The sequence below is a fragment of the Emydura macquarii genome, unplaced genomic scaffold (genome assembly GCF_026122565.2).
Source record: "Emydura macquarii macquarii isolate MOO-44397 ecotype Brisbane River unplaced genomic scaffold, CSIRO-AGI_Emac_v2 contig_1386, whole genome shotgun sequence".
Classification (NCBI taxonomy): Eukaryota; Metazoa; Chordata; order Testudines; family Chelidae; genus Emydura; species Emydura macquarii.
Genome location: NW_027131523.1, coordinates 971,283 through 994,410, shown reverse-complemented (window position 1 = coordinate 994,410; position 23,128 = coordinate 971,283). Strand labels below are relative to the sequence as shown.

Sequence of the window (23,128 nt, the reverse complement as noted above, 5' to 3'; positions counted from 1 at the left end):
TCGAAAATACACGTCTTTATTCAGTGCAGAAAATACAAACGTACAAAGATCCCGATCACCGCCCCCCCCCTGCAGCCGCCCCCCCCGCCCCGTGCAGGGGGTCCCTGTGGAACCTCCCTCCGCACGGGAGGGGCTGAGCCAGTGTCCTGCTGCCCCCCTGCCGGGGGGGGGGTCCAGGTCACCACGTGGGGGGCCCGAATCGAGCCACCAGCCGCTCCTGGTCGTCCAGGTCCTTCTGCACCTTCTTGCGCATGTAGAAGATGGGGCAGTCCCGGCTGGGGGGACGAGAGAGGGGCAGATAAACACGGGGGGGTCAGCAGGAGGGAGATGGGGGGCGGGGGTCAGGGCAGAAGTGGTGAGCCTTGGGAGAGAGCCCAGAGATTTTGGGGGGCACCCGGGGTGAGCTGAGCCCTGCCCCCGGCAGTGGGGGGGCTGCAGTGGCAGGTGCTGGATTTATGGGGCTGTAAAGACGCCAGGCGGGGCAATAAGTGGCCCCGGGGCCCGGCTGTTCCCACCCTCCCAGCCCCCCCCCCCGTGGGAGCCGAGATAAGGGCTGTAAATGTCTGGGGGGGTGAGGGGGGGCCAGGGCATAAAACCGTATTTCAGCCCCAGGCTCCCGTGGGAACCAGCTGCCCTGAGGGAGGGGCCATGAGCCGAACACGGGCCTGCCCCCCCAGCACCCTCCTTGCCCCCCCGCGGCCCCGTTAGCCCTACCCGCCCCCCCACACCCTCCCGGCCCGGCCAGCCCTACCCCCCCCCACACCTGGTGCACAGCACGTCCTCGTGCAGGCTGCCCTGGCAGCGCTGACACTGGGTCCAGAGACGCGAGAACTTCTCCTCCAGCACCGAGAGATGAGAGATCTGGGGGGGCGGGGGGGGGGGGGGGTTAGACATGGCAGCGCCCCCGACACAGCCCCCCCCAGAGCAGGTCTGGGCCTCAGAACCCAGGCGTCCTGGCTCCTAGCCCCCCCCCCCACACACACACAGAACCCAGGCGTCCTGGCTCCCCAGCGTCCCCCCCCCATGCTTTAACCACCCGACCCAGGTGGTCTCATTCTAGCCCCCAGCACATTCGCTGCCCCCCCCCCCAGCGATCACAGTGAGGCCCCCACGTCCCCCCCCACTAACCTCCTTCTGGTACAGCTCCGACTGGTGACCCACGCAGAACTTGCACACGGCGCCTGTGGGGGGAGACGTCAGTGGGGGGGGCTGGGCTCCCCCAAACCTGCCCTCGGGACACCCCTAAACTCAACCCCTCCCCATGACATGGGGGCTCCCACCAGCCCCCCCAAGCCCATCTCTGGGCTGCTGCCTAAAGCAGCCTCCCAGCCCTGCCCCCAGGAGTGGGGGGGCTGGGTGCGGGACCCCCCCAGCGGGGCTCAGAGGTCACCCAGGGGCAGGGGAGTTTTGAGAACCCAGCACAGGGCTTTTCTCTGCTTACAACACCCTGGAGACACCCCCCGCATCCTCCCCCCCCCCCCCCGCAGGATCTTGCGCCACCCGCTGGCCCGGAAGCTGGCGCCACCCACACCCAGCCCCCCAGGCAGGGACGTGGGTGGGACAGGCTGGCACAGGGAAGGGGGGAAGACAGTCACTGTGGTGGGGCAGGCTGGCACGGGGGGGGCAGACCGACACGGGGGGACGGACACTCACCGTGGTAGGGCAGGCCGGCGGGGGGGGCAGTGGGGGGCAGGCTGGCATGGGGGGGGCAGACTCACCGTAGTGGGGCAGGCTGGCGCGGGGGGCAGAGGGGGCCAGGCTAGTGTATGGGGGGGCAGACTCACCGTGGTGGGGCAGGCCGGCGCGGGGGGCAGAGGGGGCAGGCCGGTGAGGGGGGGCACACTCACCGTGGTGGGGCAGGCCAGCACAGGGGGAGGCACACTCACGGTAGTGGGGCAGGCTGGCGCGGGGTGCAGAGGGGGCCAGGCTAGTGTATGGGGGGGGCAGGCCGGTGTGGGGGGGGGCACACTCACCGTGGTGGGGCAGGCCGGCGCGGGGGGCGGCACACTCACCGTGGTGGGGCAGGCCGGCGCGGGGGGCAGAGGGGGGCAGGCCGGCGTGGGGGGGCAGACTCACCGTGGTGGGGCAGGCCGGCGCGGGGGGCAGAGGGGGGCAGGCCGGCGTGGGGGGGCAGACTCACCGTGGTGGGGCAGGCCGGCGCGGGGGGCAGAGGGGGGCAGGCCGGCGTGGGGGGGCAGACTCACCGTGGTGGGGCAGGCCGGCGCGGGGGGCAGAGGGGGGCAGGCCGGCGTGGGGGGGCAGACTCACCGTGGTGGGGCAGGCCGGCGCGGGGGGCAGAGGGGGGCAGGCCGGCGTGGGGGGGCAGACTCACCGTGGTGGGGCAGGCCGGCGCGGCAGCCCACACAGGTGCTGCGTTTGGTGGCGAAGGCCGTGAGCCCCCCGACGCGGGAGGTCAGGACGGTTTTGCAGCGCGTGTGCTCCCCCCCTGCAGGGAGAGAGGGGTCAGCGCCGGGCCCCCCAGCCGGGGCAGGGGGCTGGGTGCCGGGGGGGGGGGCGGGGGGGGTCACTCACGGAGCAGGACGCGCTCGGCCCGGCCCTCGCCCAGGATGGGTTCGAAGACGCGCAGCAGGGGCTTGGCGAGCTGCTGCTCCAGGTAGTACTGCGTGTCGATGGGGATGCTGTGCTCCAGCACGTAGATGGGATCCTGCGGGCAGGCAGACGTGGGGGGTCAGAGCGGGGGGGGGGGCCCAGCTGGTAGCAAACCCCGGGGGGGAGGCAGGGGACACGATGGGGGGTAACACCCGCACACAACCCCCTGCCCGCCCCCCGGAGCGTCCGGAAAGGCTCCCCACCCCCCAGCCCCACAGGCAGCCCCAAGGGACGCACTTCGTGGGGGGGGGGGGGGCTGGCTCCCTGGCCCCCCCCGACGCTCACCTCCGATTTCATGTAGGCCGCCACCCCCTTGGCCGCGCAGACGATGACGTAGGGGACGCGGTCGCCCAGGTTGGGGGCACTGCCGGGATCTCGCCGCCGCATTCTGCAGAGATGGGGGGGTTAGATCGGGGGGGGGGGGGGGCTACCAAGGGGCAGCGGGGGCGGGTTTCGCTAACGAAGCGGGTTATTTTAACGACGCCGATTAGCATATTGCAGGGCCTGCCCGGCCCCTCCCCGCAGCCCCCGACCCCGACGCTTTCCGCACACCGCTTTCATGGGACGCAGGAGCCGGCCAAGCAGAGAGAGACGGGGGGGGGGGGGGCCCTGCAGGGCGGGGAGCCTGTGGGTCAGGAGTGGGGGGCACCGGCAGAGCTGGGGGGGCAGGGCTGGGCTGGCTGGGGAGTGGGGGGCACCGGCAGAGCTGGGGGGGCAGGGCTGGGCTGGCTGGGGAGTGGGGGGCACCGGCAGAGCTGGGGGGCAGGGCTGGGCTGGCTGGGGGTGGGGGGCACCGGCAGGCAGAGCACCAGCAGAGCTGGGGGGCAGGGCTTGGCTGGGGGGCAGCTGGAAGCCCGCTTGGTGCTGTCCCCCCCCCCGGAAGGCTGGGGAGGCCACAGGAAGTGCCGGGGGGCTGTTTCCAGGGGCGGGGCCGGCGCAGGTGGGCCGGGGCGGCTATTTCTGCCTTTCCCCTGGGTCACGCCTCGCTGCCCCCCCCAGGGAGCTCCGGGGGGGCGGGGGGGGGGGCTGAGCTGCAGGGGAGGAGCAGTGAGGCCTGCAGCCCGCTGGGTTGGGCCGGGCCTGGCCTGGGGGGGCCCCCGCCGCGGGGCCCCTCACCTCTCCGCCAGCTCGACGTGGGCCTGGTGGCCGGCGTACTCGGTGGCCGTGCGCGTCAGCTCCTTGGTGATGACCAGCTGCGAGATGTCCACGCGGTTACACAGCAGGTCCGAGATCACCTCCTGGGCGTGGGCCACCGCGCCCGCCGGGTCCCTGCCGGAGACACCCGCCCCCTGAGCCGGGCGCCTGGGCCCTCGCCTCGCCCCCCCACCGGGGAGGGGAGTGCGGCCCAGTGGTTAGAGCCGGGAGCCAGGACGCCTGGGTTCTCACCTGGCCCCGAGCAAGGGGTGGGGGGGTCTGTGGGCGGGACAGGACGCCCAGGTTCTCTCCCAGCAACCGGGGAGGTGGGCCTAGTGGTTAGAGCAGGGGGCTGGGAGCCAGGAGAGCTGGGTTCTCCCCCTGGGTGTGGGCGGGGAGTAGTGCTTAGATTAGGGGGGCTGGGAGCCGGGACGCCTGGGTTCTCCCCCGGCCCCGGGTGGGGGTGGGTGTGTGTGGGGGGGGCCCGGCCCAGACCTGTCGACCAGCAGTTTCTGCAGGCAGGTGTTGATGAGGTTGGCCACGAGCGGGCAGTTGTCACGCCGCACGGTCTCGATGCCCTTGCAGTCCATCTTGTCGTGGGCCCGCTCGCTGGAGGAGAAGTACAGCCCGGCGTAGCGCTTCTTGCTGATCAGCAGGTAGGGGAAGTACACCTGGGGGGGCGGGACCCGGGGGGGGTGAGGGGCTGGAGCCCCGCCCCCCCGGTTCTCCCCATAACCACCAACCTACTGACCCCCCCCACACACACACAGAGCCAGCCCAGGGCTCCAGGGAGCAGACGCTGCTGTGTGTGTGGGGGGGGGACAGACCAGGCACCATGACCCCCCCCCATGAAGCACGGCCCCCGCGAGCCCCCCCCGCACTCACCTTCTCAAACTCCAGCTTGATGGGGGGAGGGAAGTGGCTGGAGACCCAGGCGGCCGCCTCCCGCCCGATGCGCATGGCCTCGGCCACCGACGGCACCCCCAGCCTGCACATCACCGAGTCCGTGTCCCCGTACACCACCTGCGGGGCGAGGACACGGGCTGAGAGACCCGGGCCCCCCCACGGCCCAGCCCCCGGCCCCGGACACCCCCTGGGGGGCAGGGGTTAGAGAGACCCAGCCTCCCCCACAGCCAGCGTCCCTGTACATCACCTGCGGGGAGGCAGGGCTAGAGAGACCCAGCCCCTGCCCCAGCCAGCCCCCGACCTCCCACCCCATGCCCCCCCCCCACCTGCACGGGCCCCACCTTGGCCCCAGCCCCTCACCTTGGCGTCAGCGCTGTACCCGTTGGCGATGGTGTATTTCATTTCCACCAGCTGCTTCGTTTTCTCAATCATCTGCCGGCCGAAACCCGTCACACTCTGGGGGGGGGGGAGCGACAGGCAGGGGGGCAGTGGGGTTAGTGGGGGGGAGCCCCCTCCCACCAGGGAGACACTGCACGGGCTCCCCCCAGCTCCACTGGTGCCCCTCCCTCCTGACTAGCAGCCCACCAGCCCCCCGACGGAGCGGTGGTGCCCACGGGGGAGCAGGGCGAGTCCCCGGATACCCAGCCCCCCGCCCCACCCCACAGAGGCCACAGCTCGGTGCTGGACGAGGGGTCCCCGAATACCCAGCCCCCCCGCCCCACCCCGGAGGCAGCTGGCGGGGCAAGCAGAGCGCCCCACCATGCGCATCTCAGCTGGAGGCCGGGACCCGCCCTGGAAAGCCCGGGGCAGGAGCAAAAGTGAGGGGGGGGCGGCTGCAACCCGACCCAGGGGGCAGAATGAGGAAGAGCCAGGGAAGCCCCTGGATCGGGGCTGGGCACAGAAAGTCCCTGAGTCCCCCCAGCCGGACACACAATGGGGCACCAGTGCCAGCCCCGCCCGGGAATTCCCCAGGGAGGTGGGGGGGGTGGAGCCGGCCCAGGACTCACCTGCGAGATCTCCAGGCAGGGCAGCTTGCCCACCTGGGCGCCGGTGAAGCCGTACACCGAGTTGGCGCTGACCTTGAGCGCCAGCTGCCGCCCGTCCAGCACCTGCCGCTTGAAGGTGTCCGTCTCCTGCTGCAGCTCCGCCTTGGCCCTGCGCCCGGGAGGGGTTAGTGACTCCAGCGCAGGGCCCCCCGCACCCCCGTCCCCCTCTCCCCCCCGTGACGAAGCAGGGGATTTTCTTAGGGCTGCAGGGGACCGACGGGGGGGGGGGACCCCGCTGGGCCGTGCTGGGATGTGCAGTAAACTCTGGTTTTCCTCCGGCTGAGGGTCCCGCTGGCTAGAGAGCAGGGCTGCCCTGCACCCCCGGAGTGCGGGGTCCCGGGGGGGGGGGGGGGGGGACACACCACCGAGGGGCCCGCGGAGAGGGACAGGCGAGGGATGGTGCCAGGCGGTGATAGGGCCAAGGGCCTAACCCCGGGGGGAGAGAGCCCCCTTCCCAGAGCCGAGGCGCACGGGGCCTGGGAACCGAGACCCCCCCACAGCCCGCGAGGCCCAAAGGTTCAAGGCAGGCAGCGACGGGCGCCCCCTCATTGGGCGGGTGGTCCCCGAAACGTCACCCCCGACCCCTCCACCCACTCCCTGCCATGTGCCCCCCTCCTAGCACCTCCTGCACCCGCCCCCCACCACCGCAGCGAGGGCCCCCGCCCCTCACCTCTTGCGGGCGGCCAGCAGGCTCTCCAGGATCTCCGGCAGCAGCCCCTTGCGCACAGACGCCTTGACGAAGAGGTCGCCCGTGGGGGTGCGGATGAAGTCCTCGGGGGACAGGCTGGGGGGACGGCAGGGAGGGGGGGGCTCAAGGACACGCCCAGGCCCCTTACGATCCCCCCCCGAAGGGTGGCACTTAACCCCAGCCCAGACACTGCCTGCCACTTTGTCCCGCTTGGGGGGGGACCCCAGCCCCCCAGATCTGGCACATAGGAGGATCTCCATCTGCACCGTTCCTGCCCCATGTAGCACAGGGCCCCCCCATTTCCCCTGCCCCCCAGGGCACAGGGTCCCCCCGTGTCCCCCCCCCGCCGCCCCCCATGGCCCCCCTCACCCGTAGCGCTCCGGCGCCCCCTGCTGCAGCAGCGTGGTGTAGCACAGGTTGTGAGCCATCATGATGGAGGGGTACAGGGAGGAGAAGTCCAGCGTGGCGATGGGCACATCGTAGTACCTGGGGGGGGGCGGGGGGCTCAGCGTCTCCTGGTTCCAGCGCACCCCACGGACCCCAGCACCCTCCCACCCCACAGACCCGCCTGCCCCTCCGCCCGATCATCCCCTGCCCCCCGCTCCCTATGGGCTGCACCCAGCCCTGCTTGCCCGATTCCCCCCCCCCCCGGGGGCTCACCCCTTCAGAGGCTCGATGACCGTGGCGCCGGCGTAGTCCTCGCCCCCTTCCGACTTCACCACGGGCATCACCAGGTCCTGCTTCATGGCCTGGGGGGGGGGGCAGCAGGGGTGTTAGGGCCCCGTGGTACCCCGGCACTCAGCCAGAGGATCCCCGAGCCCCACAGGGACCCCCTGGCTTCAGCCCACCCCCCCCCGCCAGCCCGGGAGAGCCCAGCCCCCCTCACCTGGCGCAGCAGCTGGGAGACCACCTTGACCTGCTGGCCCCGGGAGAGCAGGTAGCCCAGCGGCACCCCGGTGACCCGCGCCATCTCCATGTAGTTGACGACGCACATCAGCTTCTCCAGCAGGCGCAGCGGCAGGTAGGCGTCCTTCAGGCAGTACACGGCCAGGCGGCGCCGCGTCTGCTCCGACCCGTTCTGGGGGGACGGGGGGGGGGGGACAGACGCTGCGTGGGTGGGCTGGGGAGACGACCCCGGGTTGGGGGGGGGGGACGGGCCGGGCCTGTCTGACACGCTGGGTAGGGTCGGGGGCCCGGGTCTGGCTCTCAGTGGGGGAGCGGGGTGGGGGAAAGCAGCACAGGCCAGGGAGACGGGATGAGGCCGGCCAGGTGGGAGGAGCTGGATGGAGAAGGGGTGGGGCCTATCCCACGCATGGGGCGGGGCCTATCCCACACATGGGGCGGGGCACGCTGAGGCCCCGCCCTCACCTGCAGGTCAGTGATGATGGAGTGCTGCACGTCCTCCTTCTGCTCCTGCAGGAAGTGGAAGCTGACGGCGTTCAGGGTGTAGGAGCGCAGCTTGAACTCCCGCAGCAGCACCTGGGGGGGGCGGGACGGTGAGACCCCGGTGCCCCGTTGTAGCCCCACGCCCCGCATTCCCCACCCGCAGCCCCCCACCATCCCCCCCCCCCCCCCCGGTGCCCCTCGCCTCCGCCCCGCAGCCCACCTGCAGCATGTCAAACTGGACGCGCCCCTCCATGTTGATGACCTTGTTCTCACGCCGCCCCATCTGCTTGGACTGGAAGGACGAGTCCCGGATGACAGATTTACGCCCGGGGACACGGCCCAGGAAAGGAAAGGTGGAGACCTGCCGGGGGGGGGGGTGAAATGGGGTGTCAGACCCTGGGGGAGGCAGCTCTGCTCTCCCAGGGGAACGTGGGGAGCGGAGGAGAGCCAGGAGACACCCCCACACAAAGCAGGGAGTTCCCCTGCACTGTCACGGGCTGCGGCTGGCTCTGGGGGGGTGGGCTGACCCCCTGCGCTGCCTGTGGGGAGGGGTGAGAAGTCCTATGCTGTGAAGTGGGGGGGCTGGAGGTCCCCAACTGTCATGGGGGGTCCCCGTTATATTGAGGGTTGGTCTGCCGCAGGTAGGGCAGGACGGTGAGGGGTCCCTGCAGCTCAGGGGGGCTGGAGGGTGTTGGGGGGGGTCAGGCGGCTCGGAGGAGGTGAGGGGGTTTGCGGGGAGGGGTCCCCGCTACCTTGAGGGCCTGCGCGCGCTGCAGCAGGTAGGGCAGGTCGAAGTTCTGGATGTTGTACCCGGTGATGATATCGGGGTCCACGATCCGCACAAACTCCGCCCAGGCCTGCCACAGACAAGGGGGCTCAGGAGGGGAGCGGCAGGAGCCCCCCACCCCGGTACCCCCTCACCCGCCCGCTCCTCCCCCACCGCCGGGACACAGAGCCTGGGCCCAGCATTCCCCAGCCCTTTCCCACTGGATCCTGCACCCCCCACCCCCTCTGCATGCACCTCCCCCACCCCCACCCCCCCGCAACCTCCCCGGTACCTTGAGCAGCTCGGCCTCCTGGGGGAAGGACAGCACCTGGGAGCCCACGATGGGGGCGCAGCCGTGCAGGGTGAAGACGTTGCGGACGAAGGGGTCCCGCTCGCCCTGCCGCAGCACCATGTTGGCCACTTGGATAACCGGGTCCTTGTCCGGCTCCGGGAAGATCCCTGGGGACAGAGGAGCGGCCAAGCGGGAACGTTCTTACTGTTCTCTCCGGACGCTGGGCGCGTGCCTCAGTTTCCCCCGCGAGTCACTCGAGGATCTAGGCGGAGGGACAAGGGCGGGCGAACGTCGCAGAGGCCCCGGCTTTCTGTGCGATGCCGGCTTCCTGGCTGAGAGGGGCTGCTGACTACGGAAGCGGGGTGCAGGCCCCTTTGGGGGGCGTGGGAGGCTTCCCCATGTGTCCCTTCCACGGGGATTCACTGCGAGGGGCTCCTGGTGGACCGGACCCTTCGAGGGGAGACACGCTGCACTAGAGTCCGCGGCGAGCCTGGCGTTCACTCTGGCCCCTAACAATGGCAGCACCTGTTTCACTGCTAACTGCGGCGGTGCCTGGCTGGACCCAGCACGTCCTCCAGCTCACTCGCCCCCTCCGCAGCCACCCTCGTCCCCTGCTGCCCCCAGGCCGCCCCCCCCAGGAGGAAGTGGGAATTTCCTGTCATTGTTATGAGGCCTGTGTGTGCCTCAGTTTCACCCACGGGCAGTGGTGGCAGAGAGCTGCCTGCTTGCAGGCCAGGCCAAGAGACACAGGGGCAGCTGGGGCTCACACCCACGCCCTGGGGCACTCAGGGGCCCAGCCTAAGGGTGGGGAGCCGCAAGGCTGACCCGGGCAGAAGGGGGCCCCCCCAGAGACTGTTCCAAAGCCGGGGGCATAGCCCCGACCCTGGGGATCCGTGACAGCTCCCCCCCACCTTTGCGGCCGGCACACTCGATGTCGAAGCTCAGCACCCGCAGGGGGGCGATGCGTTGCCAGTCGCCCTCGGGGGGGTGGCTGATGAAATCTGCCCAGCCCACGTCCGCCTCCAGCTGGCACAGCGACGCCTGGGGGGGGGGCGGGGGGGAGAAGAGGGGGCAGGTCAGCCGGGGGGGGGTTTTGCACCTCCACCCCAGAGCATGCTGGGAGGGATTTCCACACCCAGAGAGTCACCCCAGGAGTCACTCCCGCAGGGTCCTCCCCAGTGTCCCCTGCACCTCACCCCCTGGGCAGACACCCCAAAACCTTCCATGGCCCCCCAAGTGCTGGGGAGAGACCCCCACCCCACAGAGACCCACCCTGACCACAGAGCCTCATCTCCTGGGGTCCGCACCCCCGCCAGCTGCAGCCCCCCCCAGCTCCACCCCAATGAGCAACCATCCCACAGCCTAACCAGAGACCCCCCCTCCCATTGGGAGACCTCCCCCCACACCCTGCTCAGAGACCTGCCCCTCCTCACTGGAGGCAACCCCTGCCGACCCCCTGCTCACAGGCCCCACCCCACGGGTACCTTGGCCGGGCCCTCCTTGGGGGGCTCCCCCGGGGGCTGCTCGTGGCGCAGCCGGTATTTGCCAGGGGGCAGCTCGATCCAGTTACAGCCCACGACGTCCCGGTCCACCATGAACCTGGGCAGGGAGAGCGTGTGAGCGAAGGGGGGAGGGGGACAGGACCTAACACAAGAACAGATTAGGGGGGTGGGGGGCAGGACCCAGGACAGGCGCCGGGGAGCAGATGGGGCAGTCAGGGGCGAGGGCACCGGGTGGAGCTGGGGCAGGGGGCAGGGGGCAGAGGAAGAGGGGCCCCCCACCCCACTGCAGGAGGAGGGGCGGGCGAGGGGCTCCCCCTACCGGATCTCGAAGTCAATGTTGGCCTCGTAGGGCGGGTAGCCCTGCACCCCCAGCCCCTCGCAGCGCAGGCCCTGCTCCAGCAGCCGCTTGGCGGGCGCCACCAGCCGCGGCAGAGCCAGAGTCACCTTCAGGAAGGGCAGGCGGCGCTGGCCGTGGTAGCCGTACATGCCTGGGGGAGGCGAGAGAGACCAGATGGGCGGCCATCCCTCTCCCCTCATGTCCCTCCCTGCCCCACACCCCGGGAGGGGGGGGGGGGGGTCAGACCAGACAGATAACAGCTCCCCCGCATCTCTCCCCGCTCACACCATCTCCCCCTCCCTTCCCCTGCCCCCTCCACGCCTCCCGATCAAGGGAGCCCCTCCCAGCAGCCATGACTAGGGGGGAGTCCCCCTGTGCCGGGGAAAGGGTAGGGGGGCCGCACGCACTCTCTTTGCTGCACAGCTCCACGGCCAGCACGGCCTGGCTCAACCCATCCTTGTTGGAGCGCATGTCGCGCAGAACGGCGCCGTTCAGCTCCCGCTGGAAGTCACTCAGGTGCTGGGGCTGGAAGCCTGGGGGCAGGGACAGAGCAAGGGGGTCAGAGGGGGCAAGGAAGGGTCCGCGCCCCTCCCCCCCCCCCCACACACACACACAGGGGGGCACTCACCGGCCGGGGCAGGCACGTAGAAGTAGGGGGCGAAGCCGTGGATGTGGCAGCAGATGCTGTTTCCGGCCGCGGTGACACCGAACATCCGGAGAACGGGCACCGGGCCCTGGGTGGCGCCGGGCATGCCTGGCACGGGAACGCCTGCGGGAGGGACAGTCAGAGGAGGAAGCCCCCTAAGCCCTCCCCAGCAGCATCAGGCCCCCTGGGGAGGGGGCACAGTCAGGGAACAGCCCAGCAGCGCCGAGGGCCCCCCCCCAGCTCTCCAGCTGGCGAAGGGGAGCGGGGAGATCCCTGGGGAACTCCAGGCCCTTGTGCCTCCTGAAAGCAGCCTCACCCCGGAATCCCCGGGGCTCCCGGCACGGTGGGGTCACAGCACTGGGGCCGGGCAGAGAGCGACCCACGGCAGTGATTAACCAGTGCCGCCTGAACGGAGCAGCTCCCAGGGGCAGCCCCGCAGGAGAGGGGACCCCTCACCCCCTCTCCTGGCCACACGGGGATGGGAAACGGGGGCGTAATCCCCACTCCTGGGGGCAGGGAAGGACGGCCAGGGCAGAGCCAGCAAAGGAACCCAGGAGTCCTGGCTCCTAGGCCCCCATTCCCCCCAGCTTATTCAGGCGCACGGTGGCTCCTACTCACCCACATAATAGTCCAGCTCCACCTGCTGGAAGCAGAGGGCATCCTGGGCGGGATTTATTCTGGGGGGCGACGGCCTCGGCCACTTGGGGTTCACCACGGAGGAGAACAGGTTCCCTGGGGGGGTAGGAAACAGGGATCACAGCCAGGTCGAGCTCCCCCGCTGGCCTCCTCGCCGCTTCCTGCAGAGCACCCTCTCCCCTCCGAGCCCCCCAACCCCACTCCCCACAGCGCGGCGCCTCCTACTGCGCCCCACTGGCATGGCAGCGGGGTCAGAGCGCGCGGCTCACCCAGGGGCACCGTGTCGGCCGCCAGCTGCGACTCCTTCATCTCCAGCGCCATCTCGGCCTCCACCTCGTCCAGCAGGGCCAGCTCCTCCTCGAAGTGCGAGGGGCCGTCGTCCTCCCATTCGCCCCCCCGGGGCCGCTTCCGGGGCACCGCCGCCGGGCCGCCCCCACCAGCGCCCCCCACGGGCACCTTCCGCTTTGACTCCATCCTGGCTCTTCTGGGGGGCAGGGAGAGGGGGGTAAACGGAGACCTGCCCCCAGGGTGCAACGACACCTCCAGCCTGGGCCACCCCTCACCCAGCCACCTACCCCCACACTCGGCACCGCCCCACACCCGGTCCCCCCCCAACCCTCCCCCACTACCCCTCCCAGCCTTGCCCCCCACAACCACCCAGCCCCCCCCCGCCACCACCTGGTTTATAACCCAGCCACCAAATGACTTCCCCCAGCTAGTAACCCCCCAAGTCCACAGCTCCCCCCCACTGCCTGCCCCACTGATAACCCCTGCTCCCCACCCCCACCAGCTCCCCCAGCCCCACATAGACCCCCACTCCCCATAGCTCCCCCCACCTGCACCCCCGCCCCCCAGCACCTCCCCCGCTCCCCACAGCTCCCCCCACCTGCACCCCCGCCCCCCAGCACCTCCCCCACTCCCCATAGCTCCCCCCACCTGCACCCCCGCCCCCCAGCACCTCCCCCGCTCCCCACAGCTCCCCCACCTGACCCCCCAGCACCTCCCCCGCTCCCCATGGCTCCCCCCACCTGCACCCCCGCCCCATAGCTCCCCCGGCCCCCCAGCACCTCCCCCCACCTGCATCCCCGCCCCATAGCTCCCCCGGCCCCCCAGCACCTCCCCCCATCTGCACCCCCGCCCCATAGCTACCCCCGGCTCTCCCAGCCCCACTCACGCCAGCCCAAGACCCTGCTCGGTCTCCGACTCTCCCGCCAACACAGGCGGGGGGGCGTGGCTCACCTCTCCCCGCCCCCCGGTTCCCATGCCAACCCTCTTCCCATTGGCCGACGCCGCTCCCACCTGCCAACCCTGAGCCGGACACTTCCCGTCGCCCATCTTGAGTGTGGCAGGGCGGGGGGAGGGAGGGGCAAGGGGAGCAGAGCGCACGCGCCGCAAGGCGACCCTCCCGCTCCGCCCGCCATCGCGAGCGTGGCGCGGAGTCCGTAGACATCAACGCGCATGTGCGAAGCCTCGGCTCTATGGAGACTAGCGGCCGCGGACATGTCCCCCTGCGCGTTGAGTACGCATGAGCACATGCACCCTGTTGCGTGCGGCCGTCACGCGCCCGCCGAACGCCATGTTGATTGCGGCAATCGAGGCTGCCGCAGCCACCACGAACGCGTGGGGGAGGGGGGGAAAGAGTCACACCGCCTGGCCGCCATGTTGAATGTGGCAGCCACGGGCGCTCACACCTCCACGCATGCGTCACTGGGTGGAAGCAGCTCGCCGCCATTTTGGGTGTGGCAAAATTTTGGAGGGGGGCATTTCTGGTCCATTGCGGGGGAGAACACCTCCCACAATGCACCTCACCTGCCCCCCCAACCTGGGAGTCACCGGTTCCCTTGTCCCCCCATGGGGAGTCACCCCCCAGCATCTCAGTCCCAGATGAACCCAGGCGTCCTGGCTCCAGCCTCCACCCCCGCACCAGAACCAGGGACAGGACCCAGGCATCCTGGCTCCCAGGGTCCCGGAAAGCGCCCCCACCCCCCCCCGGCCAGGTTGCCCCCGCCCCCCCAGCAGAGGGGAGCGGCGGGGGCCCCAGACACGGGGGATTCCTCCCCGGGCCTGCACCCTCCGGCCCCTCGCCCCACAGCCCAGGCTTCCCCGCCATGGGGTGGCAGAGCCAGGGGGGAGCTAAGGGAACCCAAAATGCTGGCTGCCCTCCCCCCACTTCCGGCCGGGGCAGGAGTAGCCTGGAGCTCTCCCCACAGCCAGTGGGCCCCCCCCACTGCCAGAGCCCCTGCCCCCCCGGTGCATGGAGCTGCGGGGCCCCCGGCGACCAGAGCCAGCAGCTGCGCCGGGCCCAGCCCGCGTTCCCCACATTTCCAGGAACCCCTAGGATTTTCCCAGCAGGAGACAGGCCTTTTGGGGTGGGGGGGGGGGAAGGGACTGCAGCTGCCTGCAAACCTCCCCCCCCCTTCCCAGGGCCGTCTCCCTCCTCCCCTCTGAGGTCTGGGGATAGAACCCGAGAGTCCTGGCTCCCAACGCCGCTGTCCCCCTGGATCTGGAACCCAGGGCTCCCAGCCCCTCCACACAGACACACACACGTGTGCACACACACACACAGACACACACGTGTGCACACACGCTGTTGTGCCATGATCCGCTTTATTCCCACAGGGGTCCACGCAGCCACCCCCTCCATGCAGCCCGAGTCCAGCGGGGGGCGCTCAGCAGGAAGCGTGGGGGTCGGGGTCCCGTCGGCTGAGGGGGATCCAGGTTGGGGGGGGTCATTGCTCCCCTCCGTGTCCCTCAATAAATACAGCTGTTAGTGTCGGCGGTGGGCCCCAGCTCACCTGGGGCGGGTAAGTGCTGGAGGGGCAGGAAGATGGGGACGGGGCGGAGAAAAGTGCTTCGTAGCCCCCCCCACACCGGGGGAGGGGCACCAACTGCAGCCCTCCATTGTCTCTGATGCTGTCACACCCCCCCCCCAGCTGGGGGCCCCCCGGGTTGGGGGTGGAGTGGGGCACACAGCGCCCCTTGTCGGCAGTAACAGGATGCTCTGTCCATGGAGGTCCTTCGGGGGGGGTCCGGCTGTGAGGGGGTCCCTGCAGCCCCATTTGTGAGTGGGGGGGGTCCCAGCCCCCCCTTACTCATGCACGTCCCAGATCTCGGAGAGCAGCGGCGGCAGCTTCTTGTCCTGGAGGCGCAGGGCGAAAACCTGCTCGGAGTGGACACTGCTCAGCGTGCGCAGGGACACCAGCTTCATCAGCATCCGCGGGAACATCAGCCGGTCCTGGGGGGGAGGGGGGGTTAGTGTGGGGGGGTCCGCCAGCCCGGCTCCCCTCATCCCACCCACTGTCCACAGGAACATGGCCCAGTCCTGGGGGAGGCGAAGGAGAGGTCGGTGCATGGGGACGGGGGGTCCCGTCAGTCCTGTACTCCCCCAGCTACTCCTCCCCCCCGGGGCGCCCCCCCTTCCCCAGCCCCCGGCAGGTACCTGGGGCCGCTTGATGAGGGTGTAGGCATGCAGGGCTTCGACGTAGGGCTGCTGCAGCGCCTCCACCTGGCCGTGCTGCTGCACGTTGGGCCGGTCGGCTGAGAACATGTCGATGGCAATGAGCAGGGCGAACTCGGCGTCGTCCAGCTGCAGCCGCCGCATGGCCCGGGAGAACTCGAAGATGGGGTTGATGAACTCCACCTGCAGGCCTGGGGAGGGGAGGCATGGGGGGAGTCAGGCCCCAGTGCCCTGGGAGCCTCTCTGAGCCCCCCCAGCCCTGGGAGCCCACCAGCCAAGGAACCGCCTGCTCCTCTGGGGAGCCCTCTGAATCCCCCAGCCCCCAGGGAACCCCCCCCCCCCGCAGCTTCCTCCAGGACTCTCCCCGCACCAGCACGGTGGAAGTCGTCCTTGCTGTAGGTGAAGTCTTTCAGGAAGGTGATGCTCTCCGTCTCGTGATTATAGCGCCGCGCCGTCTCCAGTAGCATGATCTGGGGGGAGGAGGGGAGGTGAGAGACCCCCCTGTCATCACAGAGCCCCCAACACACCCACCTCTGCCCCCCCCAGGGAGGGAAATGTGAACCCCCCCCAAAAAAAACCTGCCCCCCCTGCATCCCTGACCCCCTTGCAAGCAAGCATGCCCTGCCTTCCCCCATCCCCCCCCCCCGTGCGCCCCATCCCCGTGTCCACACCCGACACGCCTCCGGAGTCAGCTTTGTCCAAAGCAGGTCTGGGGAGGTGTCATCTGCGGACACGTAACGTGCGGCTCGTTATTGTCCTGGGAAAGGGAGTTTGGAGCAGCACCGGGGGGCAGGGATGGAGCCCCCTGGCCGGTGTCGTTAACCAAGGGCGGTGAGCTCTGCGCCATTGACACAGACCCACTCACCCAAGTTGGCAGGCAGGGGACAAAGGGCCCTCAAAGAGAGGAGGAAAAAGCAGCAGGGAGCATCCTTCCACACCCACTCTGCCTCCTGAGGCTCCACTGGAAACGGTTTGCAAGGGGGGGGCTGACGCTCTAAAAAGGAGGGGCAAAGAAACGCCCTCCCCGCCCATCGCATTCACGGCACCAGAAGCCACAAGCCAAAGGAAGCCGCCGTTGGACCAGAGCAGGGGGCCCGGCCTAAGGAGTGTGGCCAGTGAGACGGCTGGGAGCACGCGGGGAACGAGCTGGCTCGAATCTGCCGCTTTGCTCACTTAGGCACCAGGAAACATCTCCTGGGGATTTTGCTTGTAACCGTTTCTGACCTTTAGGCCTCTCTGATATTGCTCAGGGACTGGTGAACTCTCTAGCCGGGGGGGGCTTTTACACAGCTTTGCTGTCGGAACAGCCCCCCCCAGCCCACTCACGCAGCCCTCAGTGTGCAAATTCACTCCCAGCTAAATACCCGGCATTCACGACTGCCACGCAGAGCAACCCCCACAAACCCGTAGTCCCAGCCTCCTTCCCCGCAGAAATGTGCGTCCTGTCCTGCCCAGCATCCCGTCGCCAGAAACGATGCACGCCCCGGCCTCGTTAGCCCCACGGGAGTTTTCCCCGCACGCCCCCGTCCAAACGCACCGGTGCAGATCCAGCGCTCAGGGGCGGCTGGTAAGTACAGCAAGATCGATTTGACGGGATGACAAGTATTGATGAATAAGTCAGGACTGGTTACAAAAGAAAAGAGAAGAGCAACCCGCCAGCGGATCCCCAACTTCACAAGCTAAACGGCCTCAAAAGCAAAGGTTTCGTCTCACGCGACGCTGCTGTAAATTTCACGGGCTGGGTTCCCTTTCATTCTGGGGAACCCGCCCCCCCTTAGTTCAGTTCTTTGATGTCATGAGCAGGAGGAGGGGAGGGGTGTGTTCGACTCATAGACTTTAAGGTCAGAAGGGACCATTATGATCATCTACTCTGATCTGCACAACGCAGGCCACAGAACCTCACCCACCCACTCCTACACTAGACCCCGAACTTAGGACGGAGTTACTGAAGTCCTTAAATCATGGTTTAAAGACTTCAAGACACAGAGGATCCACCAGCCAGTGAGCCATGCCACACGCTGCAGAGGAAGGCGAAAAACCCTCAGGGTCTCTGCCAATCTGTCCTGGGGGGAAATTCCTTCCCGACCCCAAACACGGTGATCAGCTAAACCCTGAGCACGTGGGCAGCACTCACCAGCCAGACACCCAGCAAGAATTCTCCGTAATAACTCAGAACCCACCCATCAAACGTCCCATCACAGGCCATTGGCATATCCACCACCAATCGTCAAAGATCAGTTGATTGCCAAATTAGGCTCTCCCATCACACCATCCCCTCCATAAGCTCAGTTTTGAAGCCAGCTCGGTTTTTCTCCCCCACTGCCCCCCTTGGAGTTGGAGGTCCCGCTCTCTCGTCTTTATATCCCTCTCCCTTCTTTGAGGATTACCCCCAGCGGGTGAGCAGGTGACAAGCCATCTCCTGTGGGTGCGAGATCTGAAACGTCCCTGGGAGGCAACGTACGTTTCTTACTCACAGCGTCCTGCCTGCCAAGGAACAGCCGTTTAACGAGGGGATCGTCCGTGCCGTTACCTGGCTGGGGCTGCCCGTGTGTCTCTGTCCGAGCCTGCCTTTCTAACTCTGGGACACGTCGCAGCAAGGTTACGCAGTGGAAGCTTGTAACTAACCCACAACGTGGAGACACACGTCTGACCAGGACAATAATGTTCAGCAGATAATGAGTTTTCACAGGATACCTCACGAGGCAAACTTTGTACAACGCTTATCACGGGCTTGTAAACGTGGTGACCGTCACAGCACGGACCGTCACAGCCTCGTTACTTCAAATCTCCCTCTCTGTCACTAACGAATTCGTTTGACTGTTTGATCTAAGCCGGTCTGTTTGAATTGAGGCGTCGGGGAAAGGCCAGCTGAGGCGTCCAGCAGAAGTCTGGGCAGTACAGGACATGTCTTTCTGGGGCGCGGGGGGAATCTAGGACTGGGGGTGTGTTGGGGTCACCCTGCAATATCACACAGGCTAGCGAGAGCGTGGCCGGGAGCTGTGCGTCCGGAGGGCTGGGGGCGGGAACCGAAACGCCCCTCTGGAGTCTGCGTCCACAGCAGGGCTGGGCCAGGCCAAGGGACGCCAGCTCCGCGCCACGGGCAGACTGAGCGTCGGTGACACAGCGCACGGGACGCCCGTCTGCGGGCGCGGCCCCAGGCGGCTGTGAGCTGACGCCACCGGGGGCCACCCTGAGCCGGGAGGAAAACGCTGAGTCTGGGAGGGCGAGAAAGCGAAGGACGCTCCTTTATCTGCGGGCGTCACCAGCCGCCCCTTGTCTCCTTCCTCCCCGTCCCAGAAGGCAGGGGCGTCACACCGGGCCGGCACTCGGGCGGGGACGCCAGCTGGGAGCCGGCCCTCGGGGAGCTGCCCCGTGGCTGGCACCGATCTGGCTGCTCCAGGCGAGGAGCAGGTGGTAGCGAAGTGCCCCCCGCGCCCCGGCCGCCCCCTCACCTCGATGGTGCAGGCCTTCAGCAGGGCGATCTGGTCCTCCCGCGTCAGCTGCAGGAAGCCGGGCACCTGCTTGGCGAAGTCGACGATCTCCTGCACCGAGATGATGGCCAGCTCCGTGAAGTGGGCAAAGCGCTGCTGCCGGGCCTCCCGGCTGTTGGGGTCGCTGCCCAGGGGCCACGGCTGGGGGGAGACGGGGGGCGGGTGAGACACACAGCACCTCGGGTGGCACCCAGCCCCGGATACCAGGGACAACCCCCCCGCCCCCGTTGGGAGCCATACAGGGCATGGCCTGCAAGCGCGGCCCCCCCCCCCAGAGGAAGGCTGGGGTTTGCCAGAGGTGGGCACGATATGGGGTGGGCATCCACAGATGGGACCCCGCTGGGCAGCGCCCCCAGGGGCAGAGGGGACCCGGCGCCCAGGGGCTCAGTCTTGGGGGTGGGGGGAGAGGCGGAGGGACCTCTCCCCCCCCCAGCCCCGACGCGCCCCCCGGCGGCACCCCTCACCGTGACCTTGGGCTGGTCGCTGAAGGAGCGCTTGTTGCACTGCTGCTGGGCCGCCACCAGCTGCTGAATCATGAGCTCCTGCTGGGGGCTGAGCCGGACCGGCTCGGCGAGGGGCGCGGGGGACAGGGGGGGCACCCGCAGCGCCTCCCCCCCAGCCCCCTTCTGCTGCTGCCGCCGCACCTTCTTCTTGCGGAGCTGCTCCTCCGACAGCACGCCTGGAAAGGGGGGAGCGGGGTCAGGGGGGGCCCCCAACCTCCCCAGGACCCCCCACAACCCATTTCCCCCCGCCAGGATCCCTCCAACCTCCCCAGGACCCCCCACAACCCGTTTCCCCCCTGCCGGGATCCCCCCAACCTCCCCAGAGCCCCCCCACAACCCGTTCCCCCCCAACCTCCCCAGGATCCCCCACAACCCATTTCCCCCCGCCGGGATCCCCCCAACCTCCCCAGGGCCCCCCCACAACCCATCCCCCGGGATCCCCCCAACCTCCCCAGGGCCCCCCCACAACCGTTTCCCCCCGCCGGGATCCCCCCAACCTCCCCAGGGCCCCCCCACAACCCGTTTCCCCCCGCCAGGATCCCCCCAACCTCCCCCGAATCCCCCACACCCTCCCCGGCGCACCCCAGCGCCCCCCGAATCTCCCCGCCCCCCCGACTCACACTGCTCCCGCATGCCGGCCTGGTGGCACTTGCGCAGGCGGCAGAGCTGGCACTTGCGGCGCATGTACATGTCCATGTGGCAGTGCCCGGCGCCCCGGCAGACGTACTGCGCCCCCTTCATCACGCTGCGGCGGAAGAAGCCCTTGCAGCCCTCGCAGCTCAGCACGTTGTAGTGGAAGCCGGAGGCTTTGTCGCCGCAGACGCTGCACAGCTCCGTGCCCAGCATCTTGGGCGCCGGCCCCTTCTTCCGCCTCCGCTCCGGCTCCTCCGCTGGGGGGGGACGGGAGGGCAGTGAGAGCTGCTCCCGCAGGGCCCCCCCAGCTGCTCCCACAGGGCCCCCCCTCCCGGCTGCAGCTTTACGCCCAGGCCCACCCGTGCCAAGCCCACCCCCTTCCGCTGGGCCGCCCGCACCGAGCCAGCCCCCCAGCCCTGCACGCCCACTGGCACCCCTCCTGCCGCCAGGCCCCCCCACTGTCCGCCCTCCCCCCCCCCCCGGCCCCTCACCAGCACTGTGCGTCGACGTCTCCCCATCAGTGCCCAGCACCTCGGTCTCTAGGGCGCTGCCCGGCTCCGGCCTCGCCTCGGGCCCCTCCTCCTTCACCTGGCTCCGGGGGGCTCCAGGGGAGTCGGGGGGCGGTGGGTCCCCATCCTCTGGGGGCAGGGAGGGAGATGACTTACTAGGGGCCCCCTGACAGGGTGAGGGGGTTGCAGCTCCCTGGACACCTGGGTTCTTCCGTGGGGGTTGTGACGCTGGGGGGCAGGTGCCCGGACGCCTGGGTCCCTCAGCAGGGGAGCTGTGACACCGGGGAGCCGGCCTGGAGGTGCCCGGACGCCTGGGTCCCTCAGCAGGTGGCACAGTGACAGTGGGGGGCTGTGGCTGCCTGGGTTCCCCCGCGGGAGGCAGCGACAGGGGTTTAGGGCTGCCCGGATGCCTGGGTTCCCCCGCAGGGGGTGCTGTGATAGCGGGGGAGGGTCCCCCACCCCGCCGTGTGCCAGTCACTCACCCAGCAGCGGGTCGGAGCCCACGGCGCCCGGCGTGGCCATGTCAGGCTCCGGGGGCTCCCTGCTCCGCCGGCACCCGATGCTGGGGACAGAGACAGGGCGTTAGACGGGGACAGACGTTCCCCGGCCTCCCCTCGCCCCTCCCCCGGCGCTGACCCCACAAGGCGACTGGGGAACACGCCCCCCAACCCCATTGCCCCGAGAACCCCCCCATCTCACCATGGTCCTCCGCGGGGAGGGGCCTCAGCCGGCCAGGGCCCACATGCTGCTGCCTGGCTCCTGGGCGCGGGGACCAGCCGGGGGAGGTCGGGGAGCAGTGAGCGGAGGGGGGCGGGGGGGGGGGGGCAGGAAGGGGGGCGGGCAGTTGGGGGGGCAGTGACTGGCTGGGGGCTCCGAGGGGGGCTGGGAGAGGTCAGTAAGGGGGGACCGGGCAGTTGGGGGGCAGTGACCAGCTGGGGGCTCCGAGGGGGGCAGGCAGGGGGGCTGGGCAGTTGGGGGGCGGCAGGGTGGGGGGCCGGGGGGTCCCCGGTCGCTCCGGTCCCGGAGAACCGGGAAGGGAAAGAGAGCGAGTCAGGTGAGGGCCCCCCGACCCCCGCGGCGCCCCCCCCCAAATCATCCCCGCCCCCGCCAGCCCCCCCGGACCTGCTCCTCGCTCAGGTTCCCCCTGCGCAGACAGACGGACACGGACGGACGCTTCCGGGAAACCCCGATAACACGTCACTTCCTCTCTGCCAGCCTCCGCCCCCCAGCTGGGTGGGGGGGGGGCGGCCGACAGGCTCCCTTCCTTCCCCCCCGCCGGCCCCGGGGCTGCCCCGCCCCCCAGCAGGGTGGGGGGGGGGCAGAGGGGGCCCAGCGCCTCTACACACAGATCCCCGGCCGGATCGGGGCCTAACCCCCCCCCCCACGTGTCCGCTGCCCACCCCGGCCGTTGGGCGGCCCCACGGGGGGGTGGGGGGGTTGGGTCCCTGCTGACCTGCGTGTGTGTGGGGGGGGGGGGGGACCTGTCACCATTGTATGAATCCGGCACATGCCTCAGTTTCCCTCTGTACTTTGCATTGCCCCTCCCCCCACTCCCGGGGGTGCCAAGGCCGCTGGGGACTCGGCCCGGCCCCGCCGGGGGTCCCGGGACGGGCAGGGGCTCCGAGCCGGCTCAGGAGAGAGGCCGGAGGCAACTTTGCGCTGGCTGGGCCCCACTGATCTCAGCCTTGCCCTCCCAGCCCCCCAAACCCTGACTGCGGGCCCCGCTCGGCCAGACCTGGGGGGCAGAGCTCCCGGGGGGCGGGGGGGGCTGGCACCCAGCTGCTCAGTCTTTAGGGGGGCCGGATGTCCTGTTTTTCTAGGGCCAGTCCCGCTATTTGGGGCTTTTTCTTATATAGGTGCCCATTACCCCCCCCCCCCCCGAGCTTTTCTCACTTGCTGTCCGGTCACCCGAGTCGGGGGGGGGGGGGGCACGTGGCCGGACAAAGCAGGACCTCCTGGGGGGCCTGGTCCAAAGCAGGGCTGTAGCCCCAAACCCGTGGATCTGTGATGACCCCCCCCCCCCAGGTCAGGCAGGGGCCTGCTCAGAGCATGGGAACAGCTGGGCAGAGGGTGGGGGAGGTCCCCTCCCCCCGGGGGAGACCCCCATGGAGCCAATGCCCTGGCCAGGAACCTCACACCCAGCACCCACTCCCCCCCCCCACCACATGCCTGTAGCCCCTCTCTGCCCTATGCTCCCCCCCCCTCCTTGGTGGGCTGGGGCATCCTCTAGTCACCAGACAGGGGGTGAGGATACCGTGTGCAAGGGGGGGATTTTTGCTCCCAGTCCCCCCAAAAGGTGTTTGACCCTGGCCTCCAAGTCATCATGGAGGCTCTGCCCAGGGTGGTTCCCATTGCAGCCCCTTGGCTTGACAGGCCTGGGCACCCCCCCCCTTGCCCCCTGTGGCTGTTTGCAGTCAAGGCTTTGCCCCCAGCTGGACCCCCCCTTCATCCATCAATCCTTCCTCACTCAAACAAGGGGGGGACAGGACTCTTCACCCCCCCCCACCCCCAAAGAGTTCTGACAAGTGGTACCAGGCAGCTGAGCCAGTATCCCACTGCTGCCACCAATCCATCACCTGCTTCCTG

At 69.5% G+C, this 23,128-nt stretch overlaps 2 protein-coding genes across 5 annotated transcripts; both read right to left on the bottom strand.

Annotated features, from left to right (window-relative positions):
• POLD1 (DNA polymerase delta 1, catalytic subunit) lies at nucleotides 1-13,153 on the bottom strand. 3 transcript variants are annotated; one of them, XM_067552119.1, is made up of 27 exons: nucleotides 13,124-13,153; nucleotides 12,219-12,433; nucleotides 11,932-12,045; nucleotides 11,296-11,436; nucleotides 11,075-11,200; nucleotides 10,650-10,818; nucleotides 10,313-10,427; nucleotides 9,740-9,869; nucleotides 8,829-8,995; nucleotides 8,523-8,627; nucleotides 7,991-8,131; nucleotides 7,753-7,863; nucleotides 7,271-7,462; nucleotides 7,045-7,133; nucleotides 6,754-6,870; nucleotides 6,367-6,480; nucleotides 5,658-5,805; nucleotides 5,011-5,106; nucleotides 4,630-4,767; nucleotides 4,240-4,415; nucleotides 3,727-3,879; nucleotides 2,896-2,998; nucleotides 2,533-2,665; nucleotides 2,333-2,446; nucleotides 1,129-1,181; nucleotides 764-861; nucleotides 1-275 (listed from the first exon to the last, which is right to left on the bottom strand). In XM_067552119.1, the coding sequence occupies exons 2-27, from the start codon at nucleotides 12,421-12,423 to the stop codon at nucleotides 179-181; spliced, it is 3,345 nt and encodes a 1,114-aa protein (XP_067408220.1). In that variant the 5' UTR covers nucleotides 12,424-12,433; nucleotides 13,124-13,153; the 3' UTR covers nucleotides 1-178. The 3 variants fall into 3 exon arrangements, with proteins under 3 accessions (XP_067408220.1, XP_067408222.1, XP_067408221.1); XM_067552121.1 differs by having other exon boundaries at nucleotides 8,865-8,995; XM_067552120.1 differs by having other exon boundaries at nucleotides 12,219-12,430; nucleotides 13,124-13,142.
• Nucleotides 13,154-14,012: 859 nt separating this feature from the next.
• Nucleotides 14,013-21,700, bottom strand: NR1H2 (nuclear receptor subfamily 1 group H member 2). Of its 2 annotated transcripts, none has more exons than XM_067552208.1 (9): nucleotides 21,665-21,700; nucleotides 21,025-21,104; nucleotides 20,525-20,671; nucleotides 20,021-20,290; nucleotides 19,362-19,576; nucleotides 18,859-19,038; nucleotides 15,777-15,876; nucleotides 15,389-15,597; nucleotides 14,013-15,184 (listed from the first exon to the last, which is right to left on the bottom strand). In XM_067552208.1, the coding sequence occupies exons 2-9, from the start codon at nucleotides 21,062-21,064 to the stop codon at nucleotides 15,038-15,040; spliced, it is 1,308 nt and encodes a 435-aa protein (XP_067408309.1). In that variant the 5' UTR covers nucleotides 21,065-21,104; nucleotides 21,665-21,700; the 3' UTR covers nucleotides 14,013-15,037. The 2 variants fall into 2 exon arrangements, with proteins under 2 accessions (XP_067408309.1, XP_067408308.1); XM_067552207.1 differs by lacking the exon at nucleotides 21,665-21,700 and adding an exon at nucleotides 21,242-21,354.
• Between the last annotated feature and the right edge of the window lie 1,428 nt (nucleotides 21,701-23,128).